The following is a 22,919-nucleotide window of genomic DNA, read 5'->3' as shown; positions in this document are numbered from 1 at the left end:
CTTATAACCGAATAGAGCAAAACAGGATCGAAAATAGGGCCGAGTCTAAGTTGTTGAACATTGCTTATTTTACTGCAAAAATACAAGGTTTTTATAACTAGTTCCATTTCAAGAACACGTTATGTTTAAAGCTTTTCTAGTTGTTTATCTAATATTTGTATGTACTCCTAATTTCAAAATTTAATAATTACTGTAGGCTGCGAGATAACTTTAGCATTTAGTGCTTGACATTTTTATAACATTTACATATCATATAAATGATTTTTATGTTGTATGCTTGTAAATTGCTCTTGGTTGATTCTGTTTTTCATGATTCATAGTATTATTTCCCTTTCATCTTGATGAGTGTAGTTTATTTTATTTATTCAGCTTTGGCCTAGCTTTGTTGGGCTTTGGTTTTAGGTCAAATTTGGTGGTCATACTTTAAATTTTTCATTTAGGAAGGCCTTGTTATAACTTCTGTTGTTAGCTAAGTTGCAGTTTGAATTATACAGCTGGTTTTACATTTGTAATCCTATCTTACATTATGTTACTTGTATAAGTTATCCACACGGAAGAACTGTAAGATTTAGAGGCATATTTCTTTTAGAGTGGCTTTTCATTTGTAGATGTTAGTATTTCCCTAAAATTGAGTGTTAAACCAAAGCGAGTTGGGTTAAGAAGTAAGTTTAAAGTCAAATGACAAAAATGCATAAGTTCATTCGGGCTTATGTATGTGAAAGTGAAAGAAAATCACAAAAACCAGTTTAATTAAACCTTAAAACTGTGTCTGATAACATATACTATAAGTGCTCTCGCTGCTCTGTCTGCGCTAGAAGCTCAAAGTTGTTCATCGGATTTAAATGTATCCTGAAAGCTTTAAAGCTGTTTAGGGCTACTCTGGTTTATCTTGATTTTCAACTTGTTTCTCGATATCTTGATTTTAATAGTTAGGAATTATGATGTAGTATGTGTCTATGACAATCTTCATTGCTTAGTTTATGATCCAAAGGCCATTATGGAAGTTTGTGTACTTTCAGTTCGAAGAAAGTTGCTGTTCAATTAACTGCCTATGTTCCTGGAGTTTGTGGGAAACTCTAACAAAGTAGGTGCTGTTGTATATGTGAACTTCTTTGACTCAGCCATTATGATTAAAGAAATGGTCGTTTGAGTATCACATTACAAGTTCGCCCTGTGGGGAATTAATATGCTACAGTGATTTTTTCCCCTCCAGTAATCATCCTCAAATTAAGACACTGCAAAAACTTGACAATTTCATAAGCCTCGTTGTAGTTTGTAATTGATGCAAATGTTCAAATTCCAAGTTTATCGGGCTCGAGTTTGTATATGGTGGTATACTTTTGGAGGTCACACAGCCTAAATGTGAGGCTGCCTGGGGTGTCACATGGGATTAAAACATAGTTTACTATTTTATCTAAATTATTTTAATATAAAAAAACACTACAAATTAGCGATATTTTTGTAAATTTGAACCTAACTCCTTTTTTATTATATCATTTATTGTAAGAAAAAATTTATGAACACGACGATGCTATTTACAACTATGACATATTTAAATTTAGCAAACGAACGGATCTGAGCCGTCCAGATCAAGTTTAGCTTAATTTTCTTTTTTTAGATGAGCTGAATTTAATAAACTAACGGAAAGTGATGTTCAAGATCGGCTCTTTATTATATGAATTCGAGCCGAATTTGAACAAACTCGAGTTGTCCCCTAATATTTCACATGTATTTTTTACTCGACCGAATTTAAAATATAATTTTTAGTTTACAAATTGCATCAAGATCAAATACTAGTTTTTATTTTATAATGATATATATACAAACACTCTACCCATAATTTCTAATCTAAATCATTTATTTTTCAAGTTGTGTTTTAAGAACATAAACAATTTATTTTAAATTTTTGAGTTCTTAATTTTAGAAATCATACATTACTTATTTTTTTAAAAAAAAAATTCAATAATATACGGCATTTACACATATAATCGAAATTGAACAAACGTATGATCATATCGTTGTTGAATCCTTCGTTCTTTGATAGGCAACCAAGTAATTTTTTAAAGAGATATGTACATGTTGTAATATTTCAGTTGTTGTTTTGAGCAATCAACCATAGATGCATCATCATAAAACCTTTATCACTTAATCAATATCATGAAATTTCTGCAGAATTGTAATCCCAGACATATGACCAACAAGAAATAAAAACCAAACTCTCACAATTAAGGAGAAACTAAACAAACCCAAATAAATTGGTAACCAAGGAAAAATGGAAACTAAATCAAGAAAAACAAGATTGAGGCTATTTTGAGATGGCTACTCAATAGAGAGCGAAAGAGAGTTTGTACGTTATATTTTAAAATGTCCATGTCGAAATGTTATTATGTTTAGATATTTTGCTTAAGTTTAATTTTTATAAATCACAAGTTATTTAATGATTTTATAAAAATATTAAAAATTGGAGATGAGTTGGTAACAATATTGGATAGTTTCATTATGAAAAAACTAAGTGTTTAATTTAGAAATACAAGCAAATTTTCTAAAATATTTAAAAAAAATTATTAAATTATGAGAAAAATGTAATAATAACAATATTTAAGTGATCAATAATAATTTATTATTTATAATATATATGAACTTTATATGAGTCGAGTTCGAGTCAAGTCTGAGTCGATTACGAGCTAAACAAGCCGAGTCAGAATCCAGCAAACAAAAAGCTCGGCTCAATTATTCATTCGAATTCATTTTCATATTCTTGATCGCCCTCGTTTAGAATACTGAACCGAATCGAGTTTACGTAAACATGTCAATCCTGAATTTCGTTTACGAACATCTCTTCTCATTTACAGTCCTACTATTAATTGTAATATTCATCTCACTTGATTATTTACTTATTATTTAGTAAGTTAATCAAATATATTAAAAACAATATTTGTCCAGTTTTAATTTGTATTTAATCATTAAAATATAGAAATTTCTAACCGGTCTTGTAAAAATTGGAAATTGGACTTTATCAGTAGCGGGACCGTCTAGTTAGGGCTGTAATTCGGGCCGAGCGAGCCGAGTTTCGAGCAGGGCGTAATTCGAGCCGAGATTAATCGAGTCGAGTCGAGCCGGCTCGTTTAGTTAAACGAGCCTAAACCTCTGTCCGAAATCGACTCGTTTAATTTTACGAGTCGAGTCGAGCCGGCTCATTTAGCTAAACGAGCCGGTTTTTACGAGTCGGGCGAGCCGGCTCGTTTAATTTTACACTTAATCGAGCCTAAATCTCTACCCGAACTCGTCTCGTTTAATTTCACGAGCCGAGCCGAGCCAGCTCGAGTAATTAAACGAGCCGGAACCTCTACCCGAGCTCGGCTCGTTTAACTAAACGAGCCGAGTCAAGCCCACTTAAACGAGTTCGAGCCGGGCGAACTCGCGAGCCGCCCGACTTGAATTACAGCCACACGTCTAGTGATTAATCGGCTAATCAGGGATTGATCAAAATGATTAACTGAGTCATTAATTAGAACTAATTTAATATTAGTTTTAGATATAAATATTAATATATGTAATTGTGTATTTATTTTGATTATACATATACAATTTTTATTATTTATATTTATATAAAGAAATTTTAAATATGTCCCACTATTAAAGTAAATATAATTTTTGAGATGTAACTTATGAACTGAGATCAATTTAAGATGAAAAATTAAGAAAGTTTAAATAGTAATTATGTGTTTAAGAGAATATATATATTTTTTAATTTTTTATCATTTATACTTTTAATTTTTGATTTATATTTTTTTATATTTTTTACCAATGAGTCTGATTTTTGACCAACTAACCTGATTTTTCACGTATTAACCGGATTCATACTTTTAATTTTTTATTTATATATATATATATATATTTTAATTTTTTACCAGTGAATCCAATTGTTTACCAATTAACCCAATTTTTAATCGACTGATTTCAATTTTTTTCGATGACTGATTTTTGTAAAACACGATTTTTAACTCGATTTTCACCTAGTCATTTCATTTTTCACCTAGTCATTTCATTTTTCACCAAGAGTTATTAATCCCAACTTTTTGAAAGTCGGTCTTAACTTGGGTAAAATAGTATTCTAAAATTCCTTTATTCAATCGATTAATCTCCTACAAAGTACTCGACCGATTATATTTTTGAAATTTGATTAATCCTTACGAATTTTCCTTTATTGGAGTATATATATTTTATTTATTAAAATGAAATACTATATTAATTTAAATATGAATATTTATAGAAATTATGATATAATAAATATATATTTGTTAATAAATAACTAATATATTAAATATAATTTAATATTATAATAGATTTGATTTTTACTCCGATTAACAATTTCGATTAGTCCTCGACTTTCAACTAATCCCAAATCGGTAGTTAGACCGATCTTCCCCGATCTCCGATTTTTACAACAGAAGGTAAAATGGTTCTTAATAACTCAAAAGTTATAACACTAATTATTGACGATTTTTTCAGAAGATTCTAAGCAATCTGTTTACCAAGTACAATATAAGTTTTATTTTTGTGAAATGAATTATATCTCTATCTTATGAACCAAATATTTGTTCTTTAGACAATTTAATATTAATTAATATAATTTGGTAATTATCTTATAATTAGCCTTTTAATATAGTTTATTTAATATTACTTAATTATCGATAAAAATTAATTTACAAATTAAAAGTAAATATATGTTATTAAACTTAATTTAATATTACTAAATATAATCTAAATACATGTCATAAATTTGTTACTGTTAAAATGTGATTTTTTAATTTAAAGTACATAAACGTTGTGATGGAGAGTAACATATACGATCATTAAATCAATAATTTTTTTTCGTAGGTAACCCGCAGCCGTTATCCTTCGGGCTTCTGGTGCGCACTGGTTAACCCTACGGGCTCACGCAATAGCGTTGAACCAAGGTAAACCGTATTTAAGCAAGAGGCTCCGACTCAGGAGGCATAATCATAAATTCTCCTCCCGGAGTATTATTTATTTTTAAAATAATACTACAGATGATAAAGTTTACACAGAATAGAAGTCAATTCGTGTTAATAGTTTACTTTGTAGTTAGTAGTTTTTCAAAATAAAAGTTAATATATGTTATTTTACTTAATTTATCGTAACTTAATAAATTTTTAATATAATTTATAAATAAATAAAGTTTACAGAAAAATAAGTCGATTCGTGTTAGTAGTTTTTAGTTTTTCTAAAATTAAAAATAAATATAAGTTATTTTACTTAATTTAACATAACTTAATAAATATTTAATATAATTTAAAAATCGTTTAAAAAATATTTTTATTTTATAAATTAAAAAGACGATTGGATGAATACTAACTTAAAACAAAATAAAATTTACAAAGAACAAAAGTCGACTTGTGTTAAAAACAAAGTTGATAGAGAATAAAAGTCAACTTATGTCATGTAAGTACCAAAATTTGGTACTTGGGTACTTTTAGCACCAAATTATACATAGTTTCGCTTATTAATAAAGAGTATAGATGCTTAGGTTTTTTTAATATTAGTGGGTAAATTATTATGTTTACGAAAGATCTTGCCTTTTTCGTACTCATTTACAAATGAACCAATATGACTCCTTTTTTACACAGTTGCAAGATAACAAAGTATTTTCTTAATCTGATTTTGTCAATGATATGAATCGTGCAATAAGACTAATTGATTATAGGACTCCTCAGTTATTTACAAAGTAGGTGAGAAAATAGTTAAAGAACAATATCACAATGAGGGTTGTGTGGTCTTTTTTTTTGCCAAATTTAAAGCAGATTTCATTAATAACTTGAAAGAGATTCAATCGGGACAAACCCCCAACTGATCATGCAACCAGGTTGAAAAACAAATAGAGCTAAATAATTAGCTGTTTTGTTTCCGGATTGCTTAACAAACTGAATACACATATTCTGAAAATTAAAAATGAAGGTAATGATTTCCCGGACAATCCAGCACGCATCTCCCCCGAAAACAGTAGTTTCACAATTGACCCTCACATTAATTCGATTGATATTGCAACGTTCAGAGGACTCAGTTGCAACAACTGAGTTTAGAGGCCTCATGTTATGAACAAATATTTTTGTGAGAGGTGAGCACATGTGATTTTCACCACCGTTCCAAACGCACCCCAGCTATCTACCTGTCGGACACCAGCTATAGACCTGCCGAAAGTGTTGTTGATGCGAGATATCCAGATCTCCCAATACACCATCCAATTTATTTTCAACACAACCACCACATCGCACAAAGCGAGACACATCGCATAAAGCGAGACAATGAAACACACAAATAATAACTTAAACAGAATAATACGAAAACAACCCAAAATTCAAAAATCTCGGAATAACACCAAATTGTAATATGTTGTTAGACCGCAGATTTTGAATCCAAAAACTGAATTTTATTATAAAATCCAGACTCTTACCTTAGTAGATCTTAAAACTAAAGTGAAGAACTTTAATGGATTTTTCGAGTTTTGTAAAATAAATCTCGATTTTATTAAAGAAAAAGTAAATAAAAGGAGAAGATGTAGATGAATATGGAGATAGAGATGGGTATAAAGGGTGAAGAAGAAGGTAGGGCGGCTAGGGTTTGATGAAGTTAGGGCGGCCGACTCTCATGGGCTGTGTGGTCTGAATTTTAAGCATATGTTCAAAATATTTTTAAACTTACGAAAGTGATGTATATATGTTTAGATTTTAAAAATCTATTTAAAATTTAGGGTTATGCAGCAGAATTCACATGATTATGAGATTCTATTTTAAGGATTGGTTCTAATTTGTGCCCACATGTATATGATTATGTATATATGTTAATTAATTTTGTTCCCACATTGCAAGTGTTCTTAAGAGTCATTGTTAGTACTCCTTTCGGGACAAGGCACCACAATGGATGACAAGGAAAATTTAAGAAAAGGTGAAATTTACAACAGGGTATTACCCGAAGAAACGTGCTTTAAAATGTAGAAGTATACGCTCCTTAAATATTGATTCAAAATCCGAACTTACATTTTATATCATTTAATGATAAGAGTAGATAATAAGTATGTTAGATTTTGGAAATTGTGAGAAATTAAAGATAAAGTACCATTTTTATTTTTTTATAACCGTACTATCGACGATATTATAAATTGGGATCGTTTTCATGAGGATGTTGAAGTAGTTGTTTTCTTATATTTTTCGATTAGAAAATAATTAATGACTTGAACTTCAGACCAATAATATTATAGGCCTACACGAAACGCGGTCCTTTTACTAACTTGTAGTTCGGACCAAAAATATTATAGCCCATACGATACGCCGCCTATTTCCTAGTATAGAGTACTTTACTGACTTGATATCCCAATGCCATGTAGCAAACATAAAAATGAATTGTTATACATAACCGTGTAAAAAAATTCCAACGCATGTGCTTCTGAGTTCCTTTGGCTCGAAATCTACTCACCGTTTGTGCTTCCAAATTTCTACTGTGCACGAAACCGTAGCCTTGCCTCTTCTTTCTACTCCAAGCCCTTGTAAGAGGTATTTTCTGAATTATATACTTTATTTTTTCATATCTTACTATTAAATTTCGTGATTCTATTAATTAACAAACTTTTCAATGATTACTAAGTGAAGAATTAATAATTTGAAATTTTCAGAGCTAGATATATAAAAGAATTTCTCGATTACTCAGTTCATGTATGTGTTAATACACCCCCCTTGGGATTCCACTTGTATGTTGGATTGAAGAGCGCATCACTAGAGCTCATCACAGGGGAAATATTCCCATTAGAATCAGGATGAAAGTTTTAAGAATAAAAGGGTTTTATTAATTTGGCCTCGGTCAAAACAGATTGGATTCCAAATCAAGCCATTTAATCTATTAAATTTTTAATACATTGGGACTTAGTATGTTAATTGTTAATAAATTTAAGTCAAGACATGATTTTCTTTAGAAATATAATCATGTCACAATTTATATGTATATATGACTAAATATAGAAAAAGAAGGAGAGAAAGATAATGAACACAAGAGTACAGTTAACTGTGTGCATTGCTATACTACTACAGAGCAAGATAATGAACACAAGAATACAGTGAACTGTGTGTATTGTCTATACTACCACTTCTGCTGCATTTTCTGTTGTGCTTTGTTATACAAGAAGGAAGAGTAAGTCTCTTTATATAAAAAAACATAGCTTCTCTTTAAAGCTTGCTTTTGTCACTTGGTGGCTCATCTTGCTACATTAATTATGATGTCACCATTGTGACATGATCTCACTTGTGTCATATCCTAGCTAATATTTAACAAATCATGATATATGAATTTTTTTTATTTTGGAAATTTGAATGAAGATAGAGGTGCATTTGCATAATGATTCTTTGTTTTGTTTGAGATTTATAAAATTAGTCAATGATATATTTCTTCACTGAAAAGAATTATTTTATTTGATTCAAGGTGTGCAGTGACAAATTCTCCACTATGGACTTACTAGAAGAATTGATTGCTGAAATTATATCAAGAACTCCTGTGAGGACAATAGTGTCATGCAAAAGCGTGTGCAAAAGATGGTGTAATATAGTTTCAGAACCATTTTTTTCGCGTCTGCATCTCTCTATATCATCTAAAATGCTTTTACTTCATCAAGGAGACGCCGAGGACGTAGATGATGACAATGATGGTGACCTTGCAGTGGTTGAACTAGATGACCAACATCACCAACATGATATTCATCACGAGCCTATGATGAGATTTTCCCCGGGACTTGCCTTGGGAGACTATGTGGGGTTAATTGGATCAGTTAATGGGTTAATATGCTTAGAAGATAGTTATGATGATTCAGCATATGTATGCAATCCAATTACACAAGAGTACATACGCCTTCAAGATTCCGAGTACACCAGAGTATCATATTTAAAGGGATATTATGGCTTTAGACTTGTTGAATCGAACCAACAGTACAAGATTGTACGTTTTTATAAGGGTAGATTTCCTTCAACTGAATATGACCTAGGGAGCGAGGTTTATACGCTTGGAACCGGCATGTGGAGAGATCTAGGACATGTCCCCTTCCATCTGAATGAACATGATAGGGGTCACTATGTCAGTGGCCGCCTCCATTGGTTAGCTGGTGAACTAATATGTGTTTTCGATTTGGATAGAGAATTATTTCGTCCAATGGAAGCTCCTCCACGGGCTCCTGGGAATACAGATCATTTTAGCATCTTGGGAGTCCATAATCATTTTAGGAACTTGGGAGTACTTAAAGGTTGCTTCTGTATATGTGATATAACACTATACTCTGAACTTTTTATTTGGGTGAAGAGAGATTATGGCGTGGAAGATAGTTGGAGTAAAAAACTCATCATCAGTCCTAATCCTCCGTTACATGAAGGTATAAATACCGACATGGTTCGGCTTCTTAAAGTTCTCAAAGATGGGAACATCTTAATGTATTGTGACCAACTTCAATTGTTCACTTATCATCCTCAACATAAAACATTGCGACATCATATTTTCCCGGAGGGTGAGTTTCTCACATTTGGTGCGATGACTTATGTCCCCGGTTTTATCAGTCTAGAGAGGAGTTTCACCTTGGAGGGTGTCAAAAGATGGGAGTCTCCTCAAGTAGAAGACTGACTTATAACCGAATAGAGCAAAACAGGATCGAAAATAGGGCCGAGTCCGAGCAGTCTCCCGAGTACTAAGGCCGAGTAATCTAAGTTGTTGAACTTTGCTTATTTTACTGCAAAAATACAAGGTTTTTATAACTAGTTCCATTTCAAGAACACGTTATTTTTTAAGCTTTTCTAGTTGTTTATCTAATATTTGTATGTACTCCTAATTTCAAAATTTAATAATTACTGTAGGCTGTGAGATAACTTTAGCATTTAGTGCTTGACATTTTTATAACATTTACATATCATATAAATGATTTTTATGTTGTATGCTTGTAAATTGCTCTTGGTTGATTCTGTTTTTCATGATTCATAGTATTATTTCCCTTTCATCTTGATGAGTGTAGTTTATTTTATTTATTCAGCTTTGGCCTAGCTTTGTTGGGCTTTGGTTTTAGGTCAAATTTGGTGGTCATACTTTAAATTTTTCATTTAGGAAGGCCTTTTTATAACTTCTGTTGTTAGCTAAGTTGCAGTTTGAATTATACAGCTGGTTTTACATTTGTAATCCTATCTTACATTATGTTACTTGTATAAGTTATCCACACCGAAGAACTGTAAGATTTAGAGGCATATTTCTTTTAGAGTGGCTTTTCATTTGTAGATGTTAGTATTTCCCTAAATTGAGTGTTAAACCAAAGCGAGTTGGGTTAAGAAGTAAGTTTAAAGTCAAATGACAAAAATGCATAAGTTCATTCGGGGTTATGTATGTGAAAGTGAAAGAAAATCACAAAAACCAGTTTAATTAAACCTTAAAACTGTGTCTGATTGTTAATCTACGAGTTTATGATGATATTCAGATTGCAATATAACAGCAGTTTAGAGTCCAGAGATTGCAGTGTTTCAGATTTTCCAGGTGGCTATTTCTCAGGATTAGGTTTGTTAGGGTTTTATGTATATCTTGTTTATCTGGATAAACCTTATCTCAAACAAACTCACCACTTTATCTTATAAATCAAGTTTAAAATCTCTCAAGCCTTATCTTTACTTGATTTATCTTTTTCAACGTACTAACAGATCTGTTTAAAAGCTTCATTCAAATATTTTCAAACAAACTTATCTTCCAATCTTATCTTGTGTTTGAAAATAAATCTGTTAGAACTTTGCTTATAAATACAACTCTTCATTTCAGATTTGTAGCTAACACTTTCACGAGAATCCTTCATCATCTGAAATCATTTTCTTGTTTCATACCCGAGATATTCATATCCAGAAAAACAAGAAACTTAGTTTGAGTTGTAATCAATTTGTTTATTCTTGTAACTGAATAGTGTATTCATATCAACTTTGTGCCGGGTTGTGGCAAGCTTGATTTCAAAGTATAGCAAGGTAGCTAGAAGGCTAAGGAATAGCAGTGGGCTAGGTAGCAAGGTAGCTTGGGAAAGGGTTTCTTTCAGGTGCTATATTGGTAATCAAGGAAAAGATTGTAAGTTCTTTTATTAAAGTTGATATAATACATTCTCTATGCTAGTTGGCATGGGGACTTGGATGTAGGCCATAGACTAGGTGTAGGGGCCGAACCAAGTGAAAACTTCTGGTGTTTTTTCTTTTCAGTTCTCAGCATTCTGCATTTTATTTCCGTTATTTATTTTCTGCAGTGTAATTGAGACTGTCCCATACCCTGTCTCATTTGTAAAGGGACTGTCCCATTTGCATAAGAGACTGTCTCATTTGCCTTGACAGTTAGAATATTATTTTATCTATCGAGCCATCGAATTTCATTTGGTATCAGAGCAGGTGCATTTAATTCTCTTTTAGTGTTTATTTTGCTAGCGATCCATGGCTCAACCAGATAGGTATTCAAACAATTATCCACCACTGCTTCATGGTGCTGAAAACTACAATGACTGGAAGTTTCGAATGAAAATCTTTCTCCAGCGTGATGCATTTGAATGGGATGCTGTAGAAAATGGTTTCACAATTCCTATGAAAGAAGGAAAGCCAAAATCTCTCAAGGATCTCTCTCCCGAAGAAGTGAACGCAATGAATTCCAATGCTAAAGCTATGAACTCACTTCTCAATGGCATGGTAGCTACAGAATTAAGAAAAGTTTCAGCATGTACTACTGCCAAGCAGATTTGGGATACGATCAAAGTCAGCCACGAAGGCACGTCTAAGGTACGTGAAGTAAAATTAAGTATGCTAATGAGTGACTATGAAGGTTTCAGGTTGGAAAGAGATGAAGCGTGCGAGATGCTCAAGGGAGTTTCTGACATTGATGAATTCCATCTCACTTCTGGAAAGGATCATTCCTCAATCTGAGATAAATAGGAAAATCCTCAGAGCAATGCCAAAGAAGTTTGCTCCAAAGGTTACCATTCTGCAGGATTCAACACTGCTTTCGACTATGGATACTCTAACACTGTTCAGTGAATTGGAGGAATTCGAAAATCAGCTACGTAGATATGATGAAGAAGATGAGCTCCTCGTAGAAAACTCTTGCACTTAATGCAGATGCAGATGAGTCTCCTGACGATTCTGATGAAGATATTGCTCTTCTAACAAAGAAGTTTCATAATTCTTGCCAAACGGAATGCCTCCAAATGACCTGTGAAATCGCAGTTTATGAAGAAGGACTTCAAATCTATCCGAGCAAGGAGGTTAAAGTGAATCAAAGCAAAGATACTTGCTTTGAGTGTGGAAAGAAAGGGCACTTCAAAAAGGACTGTTACAAGCTGAAGAACAAAAAGAAGGCATTAATTACTTGGAGTGATGATGAATCTGACGTGGAGATCGATTCAGACGATGAAGTTGCTCAACTTTGCTTTGCTGGACTAGAGGACAACTCCAGTGACAATGAATGAGGTACAGAATATTAAGTATAATTCAAATATATCTTCATCTATGTTGAATTTGCAGGTCCAGGTTAAAAAGTTAAAAGAAAAGAATGCTTATTTAAAACAAGCATTAAGTGAAGTTCTTAGTGAAATGGATGACCCCATGAAGGAAGAAGCTTTAGTTGCTGAGAACAAATCATTGCTTGAAAGGGTTTCAAAACTTACTGAGAAAATCTATATCTCAAAAATGAGATTGAGATGAAAGATGTATGTCTTGAAGCCTTGAAGAAAGAGTCAATATCTGTTGATTCAGAAACCGTTAAAGAAGACAGTGTTCCTGATCCCCTGGTTTCCTGAATTAAAGCAGAAAGTCGAACAGCTTGAAAAGGATTAGCTAAATGTTTTCATGGAGAAGGAACTTTGAATGCTCTTCTTGGTGAACAAAAATCTTCTCTTGATAAGGAGGTTTAGGATGTGAGTCAATCAAGAAACGTGCATTTCAAGGCGGTTACAAGCGAACTCCTATGAAGTATAAGATGCCTTATGAGAAATGGTCGAGATTGTGGGAAAGCTGGCCACCCTACATCTGAATCTAGAATATGTGGTATCAAGGGCCACTCTTCTAACTCATCTTATAATCGTCTGCTAGATATAAATCTGCTAATACTTCTGTTAATATCGTTCAGATGTGGATTAAGAAATCAGATAGACATTTATATAAGATTGTGATACTACCAACCAGGACCCAAGGTTAAGTGGGTACCTAAGACATAAAGCAATTCTTGCAGGTTTGTTTGAAGGTCCATGTTCCGCGAAATAAATGGATCATCGACAGTGGCTGTTCACGTCACATGACGGGTGATAAATCCAAATTTTTATCTCTAGTTGCCAAGGAAGGTGGCTTAGTTACTCTTGGAGATTCAAACACCGTCAGAATTATGGAAAAGGCACTATTGGTAATGACAGGTTTGCCATTTCTAATGTTCGTTTAGTTGATGGTTTGAAATATAATCTTATTAGTGTAAGTCAACTTACTGATGCTGGTCATAAGGTTAAGTTCGATAAAGATGTATGCTATATTGGTACTCATACTAACGAGTTTGCTTTAGTGGCCAAAAGAAAAGGAAATATTTTCGTATTAGATTTTGATGAACAGCAGGAGGAAATTTGTCTTGCTACTGTTCAAGATCAACAGTATCTTGGCATCGACGTCTTGGCCATGTTCACATGGATCTTCTTCGGAAGATATCTTCTCATGATCTGGTTCGAGGTCTACCAAAGCTGAAGTACAAGAAAATAGAACCTTGTTCAGCTTGCCAACCTTGGAAAACAGGTGAAAACTTCCTTCTACTGCTAAGAATAAAGTATCAACTTCTGTTCCTTTGCAGCTCCTTCATCTAGATCTTTTGGTCCAGAAAGGTATGTAAGCCTAGGAGGTAAGAATTATGCTTTGTTATAGTTGATGATTATTCTCGTTTCACTTGGGTATTATTTTTACGAACTAAGATGAAGCTTTTGTTGAGTTTAAGGATCTTATTACTAACCTTGAGACTAAGTATTCATTTAAGCTCAAGACTATTCGTAGTGATCATGGAGGTGAATTCGAGAAGGATTTCATAACCTCTGTAAATCAAGAGGAATCACTCATGAATTCTCAGCTCCTCGAACTCCTCAGCAGAACGGAGTAGTAGAACGCAAGAACAGGACTCTACAGGAACTGCCAGAACTCTACTGCATGAGAGTAAGCTTCCAAGAAAATTTTGGGCTGAAGCGGTACACACTTCCTGTTATGTTTTAAATAGAGTACTTATCCGTCCTATTTGCTTAAAACTCCGTATGAATTGCTTAAGAAAAGGACTCCTAACATTAGTTATTTTCGAGTATTTGGTTCCAAGTGTTTTATTTTAGATACTCAAAATAATCGAGGCAAGTTCGATGCGAAATCCACGGAAGGAATCTTCTTGGGATATTCTTCAACAAGCAAAGCTTATCGTGTTTATAATTCTGTCAAGAACAAAGTAGAAGAATCCATCAATATTACATTCAATGAATCCTCAAGGAATATATCTCAAATTGATGAAGACACTGCGGATCTATCGTCTCATTCCCAAATGAGACAGTCTCATTCCGAAAAGAGTCAGTCTCATTCTGACAAATCAAACAGTCAAGACTCTCCAGGTCCATCTCAGTCTTCTGATAATTCTTCAGGATCTACTCAAGCTTCAGATGAATCTTCTGGCTCTCCAAAGACTCCCGATAGTGTTTCAAATGTGAATTCTGTTACTCCTCTGGATAAATCTTCACAAGCGGAAATGAGGCAGTTCTTTTGAATGAGACAACTCCTATTCATTTCCAGGCAGATAATTCTAATGAGGAAGAAATGAGTAATATTCAACTTCCTAAGTCTTCTAGGACTGTGAAGAATCATCCACCAGATAATCTTCTCACTGATTTAGATCAAGGGATTTCTACTCGAAGCAGACTTCATAATATATGTGCATTCTGTGCTTTTGTTGCTGAATTCGAACCAAAGAATGCTCAAGAAGCAGTTGCAGACGAACACTGGTCTGTTGCAATGCAGGAGGAACTGAACCAGTTCGAGCGTTGTGATGTTTGGGAACTCGTCCCACTTCCTCAGGATGCCAAGATCATTGGTACTCGCTGGGTTTTCAAGAATAAGAAGGATGAAGATGGCAACATTATTCGAAATAAAGCTCGTTTGGTTGCTCAGGGATACAACCAACAAGAAGGAATCGATTACGACGAGACATATGCTCCAGTAGCTCGTTTAGAAGCTATTCGAATCTTAATGGCTTTTGCAGCTCACAAGAAGTTCAAGCTCTATCAGATGGACGTCAAAAGCGCATTTCTAAATGGCTATCTCAAGGAAGAAGTCTACGTGAAGCAACCTCCAGGTTTCATTCACGAGAAGTACCCTAACTATGTTTACAAGCTCAAGAAATCTGTCTATGGATTGAGACAGTCCCCTCGTTGTTGGTACGAACGTCTCAGTCAATTTCTTGTGAACAATGGTTTCATTCGTGGTACACTCGATCCAACTCTCTTTATTTTTCATAAACGTGATAACTTTCTTTTAGTACAAGTTTATGTTGATGATATAGTATTTGGATCTTCTAACGAATCTCTGTGTAAATGGTTTTCTGATTGCATGCATAAGGAATTCGATATGAGTTTGATGGGTGAATTGCAGTACTTTCTAGGTTTGCAAATTAATCAGTCTAATGCAGGAATATTTATTCACCAAGGCAAGTACATAAAGGATCTACTCAAAAGATTTGCACTTGATCATGTCACACCTAAATCAACTCCGATGAGTACTTCAGTTAAGCTTACAAAGGATGAACAAGGTACACCTGTAGATGTCACTAAATTTCGAGGTATGATTGGTTCATTGTTATATTTAACTGCCTCACGACCTGACATTATGTATAGTGTATGCTTGTGTGCTCGTTTTCAATCTCAACCTAAAGAATCTCATTTGAATGCCGTTAAACGTATTTTTAAATATTTGAAAGGTACGAGTGACTTGGGATTATTTTATCCAAGCTCTTCTTTTTGACTTAATCGGTTTTTCAGATGCTGACTATGCAGGGTCACAGGTTGATAGAAAAAGCACAAGTGGTGCTTGTGAATTTTTAGGAGATTGTTTAGTTGCATGGCATAGTAAAAAGCAAACTTCAGTAGCTCTTTCTACCGCTGAAGGAGAGTACATTGCAGCTGGAAGTTGCTGTGCTCAAATTTTGTGGATGCAACAAACATTGCAGGATTTTGGTATTTCTTACTCAAATATTCCTATTTATTGTGATAATACCTCTGCAATTAATATCTCTAAAAATCCTGTTATGCATTCTCGTACTAAGCATATTGATGTTCGTCACCATTTTCTACGAGATAATGTTTCTAAAGGTAATATTGAGCTTATTTATATTTCTACTGAGAAACAGCGTGCAGATATCTTCACTAAGCCTTTAGCTGAAGATAGATTTTGTAAAATGCGTCGTGAATTAGGTATGTGTTCTCTGTAATTTATTACGTGATTTTATGTAATTTATGTGTTTAAATATGAATTATGTCATAATACTTAAATATATGTTGTGTATTTATTATTTGAGTAATTAGGTTCCGGTTTATGAATTTGTGTTTTTTATTTTATTTGTCCGTGTGTTTATGCGTGTATATAGCATTAGATTTTGTAAATCTTTTGATTAGACTTTTCATATCCTTGAAACTCGTGCATGTATTACTCTTTCAGTACATAACTTCTGTCTTGCATCTCTTCGACTTCTTTTCAATCTCTATTTCTTCAATTCTCACTTTTTATTTAAACTCATCTTCTTAACCCTTTCAGTTTCCTATTCACCTTCTCTCTCTTAAACACAATCAAAAACCTTTCTCAATTTCTTTTCTACTTTCTCACCTCTATCCATGGCACGTAAATCTACCCCTTTCACCCGTTCTCGATCTACCGCTCAACGTACCCCAACTGATGCGGCTTCAGGTTCCAAGCGTCAACGGGTCGGTAATTTTGAACCGGAAGTATCAAGCGGAATGTCTGATAGTTCTTTTGAGCGACATGCAAAGGAGACTACTTCGACGAAAGTGATGTCAAAGTTGATTCTGAAGGAACGCCTGTGTGATCTGGATCTTCTGAAGAAAATCGGTATTGTGGGCTTGTTTGATTCAGTTGGTTGTTCGTCATTGTTGTCGCCCCCGGAGATTATTTATCCCGAGTTAGTGAAAGAATTCTACGCCAAGCTACGTATTTTGGATGGAAATATTGTGTTCTCAGAAGTCCAAGGGAATAACATATACTATAAGTGCTCTCGCTGCTCTGTCTGCGCTAGAAGCTCAAAGTATCCTGAAAGCTTTAAATTAAAGCTGTTTATGGCTACTCTGGTTTATCTTGATTTTCAACTAGTTTCTGGATATCTTGATTTCAAAGAATTATGATGAAGTATGTGTCTATGACAATCTTCAGTGCTTAGTTTATGATCAGAAGGCCATTTATGAAAGGTTGTGTACTTTCAGTTTGAAGGAAGTTTCAAATTTGTGTAGTGTAAATATGAGGCTATCAGGGGGTATACATGAGATTAAAACAATTAGTTATATTATTTTGATAACAAAAACTCTAAAAAGTAAGAAAAAAATTATAAATATGATTTAACCTTTCTTTTTTTTGTTTATATCTTATTTTATAAGAAAAATTCTACAACACTATATTAATATCGATAGATAAGTTATACAAAATTCTGAAAAAAAATTAAATCAGAATCTGAATCTATTATAAAACAAATTTTAAAACCGATTACTTATATTAATTGTAATATTTATATGACTTAATTGCACTTTATTTGCTTGAACTTTAAATATTTTGCAAGGAGATGGCTATATATTTTTGACAGTAAATGAATAAATATTTATTTGAATCAAAGCCATGTGTGAATTTCTTAACACTATAGTGGCTCATCCTTTCCGTCAAATTTCATGTTAAATATTAGTAATCATAGTAATGTCATAATAAAGATTTTTTATCTCTCTACTGTCCCTCTTTCTCTACCCAAACACACACAAACTATATATACCTCATAAATACACCCACATACATCATGTAGGCGCCCATACATATACTCACTTACATCACGTAGGCGCAGTCCCTCTCCCATTATTAGCACAACACACACATAATTAAGTCCCACATACATCAAACCTCAGACACACATAATTAACTCGCACATACATCAACAACCTCATACACAGGCTACAAATACAACAAACACACATCTCTCCAGCTTCTACTTTCTCTTCATCTCTCCCAAGTCGTTTTATTTTGTAAAATCTGCAGAATTCCGTCGGGTACATCATTGTGACCAGGGATCTAGATATACGCCCCTTCCCCCAAATTCTGTTCACAATATATATACCAACATAGTCGTCACTCAATCTATATTCAACGAATACTCCCTTTAATATCATTATTTCATTACAAACTCAAAAATACCTAATTTTATACATGAATCCTAATTTTCAAGTTTGGGTTAAACTTATACTTACATTTTTTAGGCAAAAATTTATAATATAAAGAGCCTTTAAAAAACAGGAAGGGACAACAATTAGATATCAATTTGACACAAGTAAAGATTTAGCAATTTTCATGCAAAAATATTAAAGTTCATAATTTGTGGTTGTTAACTAATTTTATTAAACGGACATTTCTCAAATATTAATTTGAATGTAGTTACCAAAAATACAAAAAATTCATTTTAAGGGTAAAATGCTTTGTTAGTAAACCAAATATTTAAGTTAACACTATTTCCATAAATTCATAAGTGCAGAAAAATATAGAAACAATCTGTTAGCATACAATGAATTCGTTGTTGTTTAATCCTATCACATGCAGTTCCTCTAGTGTGCATAAAAAAGGGAAAAATACACAGAATAACACATAGTTGAGTTGGCTTATTCAGATCGATCTTACATGCACATCGATTAATCGAAGAATGACAATGAGACGGTTAAGATATCCGTGCGAAGCGAGATCAAAATATCAATATTAAATAATGAATATAAAATTTTATTTTAATTTTTTATTAAAATTTATAATAAATAAAATTGTACGATTATTACAATTTTTCTTTTTAAATTATATGTAGTTTTTATTAACTCAAATCTTATTAGAACAACAAACTCAACGTTATGTATATGTTGGTCAAAAAGACATAACTAATATTTTACATCGAAACTTTAGTCGCAACACGATTGATGGATAATTTAACAAAAAACTAAATCAACATTACTAAGTAATTGCATATTTAATTTATTATTGTTAGCTGAATTTATTTTTTATATAATTTGTGATTGAATAATTTTTTCTAATAAAATATTCATTATGTATGTATAAATTTGCATTTTGTGCTAAAATAGAATTCTGTAGGTATGAATCTATAAATTACAATGTATATACGATTCCGTTTATATAAAAATAATTTTTATATTATATATTAGAATCAAAAAATGGGTAAAATATTACATATAAATTTTAAGTCATATCTGAATAAAAAAAAGAATTAAAATGGTATATTTAGAGCCATAGTAAGATTAAAAAGGGTGAAACCAAAAGTTCAAAAACCGAAAAGGGGTGAAACCAAAGTATCTCTTAAAAATGGTTTCCTTATTATTTATTAATAACATTGTTTAAAGGTTTCATTTTATTATTTTAATAAAAATAAAAAAGAATTCTAGAAAAAATAGAAATCGTAATTATAATATGATTCCAATCTATATTTTGTTAAAAAATAACATAGAACTCTACATGAAAGAGAAATATAGCGCTCAAACCAAAATAAGAGGTAACCGTACTAAGATGAAACCAAGTTCTCTATTCATAAATAATTTAGAGTTCTACGAAAATAGAATTTTAGTCATATTACGGTTTGAACAATTTTATTATTTTCCAGTGGTGAAACCAAAATACAGTTTTATATATTCATACCATTTTACTAAAATGGAATTCCAACAACAAATTAAAAATTATAATTTAAACACATGACCTATTTACTTGGTCATGGTTTATATTTCTGGGAACTTATTTAGTTGAGTCAATTTATGAACTTGTTTATTATAAAATATAATTAAAAATATGATTCAAACCTCTAAATATAATAAAAAAGCATGGCTTATAAAAATTTTAAAAAAATGAGTAAAAATAATACATATAGAATTATAAGTCATCGTAATAAAAAAGCAATAAAAATAATACACTTAGAGTTATAACATGAATCATAAAGGGTGAAACCAAAAGGTGATGGAACTAAAAAATAAGTGAAACTAAAGTAGCACTTAAAAATTGGTTTCGTTTATTAATAAAGAAAAATGGGTAAAAATAACATATAGAATTATAAGTCATATAAGAATCAAAAGTATAAAAAAATACACTTAGAGTTATAACATGAATCATAAAAACTGAAAATAAAAGGTGATAGAACCAAAAAATAAGTGAAACAAAGTATCACATAAAAAGTTTATTAATAAAAAAATGGATAAAAATAATATATATAGAATTATAAGTCATATAGAAATTAAAAAGGATAAAAGTAATACACTTAGAGCTATAACATAAATCATGAAAAGTGAAACCAAAAGGTGGTGGTACCAAAATATGAGTGAAATCAAGGTACCACTTACAAAGAGGTTTCGCTTATTAATAAAGGTTATTAATTTGTTAGTAATTTAATTCAGTTACCTTCTTACGTTATTTTCAAAGCGATGGCTGACACTTTGGTGGCGCGTCCTTTCCGTCAAATTTCACTTTGAATATTAAGGATCGTAGTAATGCCATAATAAAGATTCTTTATCTCTCTCACTTCCCTCTTCCTCTACCCAAATACACACATAAAGGATATATACCACATAAATACACCCACGTACATCACGTAGACGCGCATACATATACTCATTTACTTATCACGTAGGCGCATACATATACTCATCAATGCACATACAGATACTCACTTACTTATCACGTTGGCGCAGACATATACTCATCAAATACATGTCTTTGTCTCTCTCCCATTATTCGCACAACACACATAACTAACTCGCACATACATCAACAACTGCATACACAGGCCTACAAATACAGCGAACACACATCTCTCCCGCTTCTACTTTCTCCATTCATCTTTCCCCTCTCATTTTATTTTGTAAAAATCTGCAGAATTCGGTCGGGTACCCTCATTTGCGACCACGGATCGAGATATTACCGCCCCTTCCCACCAAATTCTGTTCACAATATATAAACCAACATAATCGTCATCACGTACTCAATCTATATTCAACCAATGCTCTCTTTAATTTTATCATTCCATTATAAACTCAAAGATACCCAATTTCACGCATGAATCCTAATTTTCAAGTTTGAGTTAAACTTATGCTTATATTTTTTAGGCATAAATTTATAATAAAAACAGCCATTAAAAAAACGGAAACGAACGAGAACTAATGCACTGTTGAAAAATTCAACAATTAGATATCAATTTGACACAAGTAAAGATTTAGCAATTTTCATGCAAAAATATTAAAGTTCACAATTTGTGGTTGTTAATGGTTAACTAATTTTATTAAACGAATATTTCTCAAATTTTAATTTGAATGTAGTTAAAAAATACAAAAAATTCATTTTAAGGGTAAAATGGTTTGTTAGTAACCCAAATATTTAAGTTAACACTAATCATTAACAATTTTTCTGGAAAATTCATATGTGCATTGTGCAGATATAATATAAGTAATCTGTTAGCATACAATGAATTCCTTGATGTTTAATCCTATCACGAGCAGTTCCTCTCGTGTGCATAAAAAAAAGGGAAAATACACACAATAACACATAGTTGAGTTGGCTTATTCAGGTCAATCTTACATGTAATTCAACGAATGATTAGTGTCTCATCTGAAGCAGGAAGGTTGAGAAGCTTGGTCTCGTAAGAGTAAGGAAAGGATATGCTCGTGGCTAGACTGGAATCTGAAGAAAGGTGAAGTTAATGGTTTCCACTGGAAAGCTTCATCTGAAAAAAGGTTTAGCTATGGCATTAGAAGCTCTCACCCTTGAACTTCAACTCAAGGAACTCTTTTATAAAAAGGATTAGTGAGAGGACTGCCTCATCCGGAATTTAGAAGGATGAAAAATGTGAGGCATGTCCGAAAGAGGAGTCAAGGACAACATCACATAAAAAGTAAAGATATACCTTAGTGATGAGTGATGACTACTGTTAACATAAAGCTGGTGTTTGTGCCTTCTCAAGACAAGATATCACATATGGTGATTGATCATATCAGAAGATCAAGTTGGAAGCAACTATAAAAGAAATGATCTTGTGGTCAGATAATGGGACTGAATTCAAAAAGCAGTTCTGATTAATATCTATAACATCAATAATATTTCGAGACATATTCAGCGCTAGGAGCTCCGTGTCATAATGGAATGGTACAAAGGAAGAATCGTAACTTGATTAAAGCAACAAGGACAATGTCAAGCTAATCAAGACTTTCTAAATACCAAAGGGCTGAAGTAGTCAATACAATTTGTAACAAGTAAGATCAATCCTTGATCAGGATGTATACATGAAGACCACTAATGAGTTAATGGCCAACAGAAGCAAACACTGGATAACCTGAAAGTGTTTGGAGAGAATGTTCACAGAAGCAAATAATAAAATGTTTTCAGTTGTTTGAATATATGGCATTTGCAGCTATGACTAGTTAGGATATTTTCCAAGGCTACTCATTGGAGTCTACAACCTACAGGGTATTTGTGGTTGGTCAATAGAAGGTGATAGATAGTCTTAGTGCAGAGTTCAACAACTCCACGCTTAAACTGTTAAAGGAGAAATTAATGGTACTGATGATTTATATCCAAGCA

At 32.5% G+C, this 22,919-nt stretch overlaps 1 protein-coding gene across 1 annotated transcript; it reads left to right on the top strand.

Annotated features, from left to right (window-relative positions):
* Positions 1–8,514: 8,514 nt before the first annotated feature.
* On the top strand, positions 8,515–9,672 carry LOC141703623 (F-box protein At3g07870-like). Its single transcript, XM_074507082.1, has one exon. It carries the CDS (start codon positions 8,515–8,517, stop codon positions 9,670–9,672), a length of 1,158 nt encoding a protein of 385 aa, XP_074363183.1.
* The last annotated feature ends 13,247 nt before the right edge of the window (positions 9,673–22,919 follow it).

This window comes from Apium graveolens, unplaced genomic scaffold (assembly GCF_009905375.1).
Source record: "Apium graveolens cultivar Ventura unplaced genomic scaffold, ASM990537v1 ctg6863, whole genome shotgun sequence".
NCBI lineage: Eukaryota > Viridiplantae > Streptophyta > Magnoliopsida > Apiales > Apiaceae > Apium > Apium graveolens.
The sequence above is the reverse complement of the archived record's forward strand: the minus strand, read 5'-3'. Positions and strand labels throughout refer to the sequence as shown.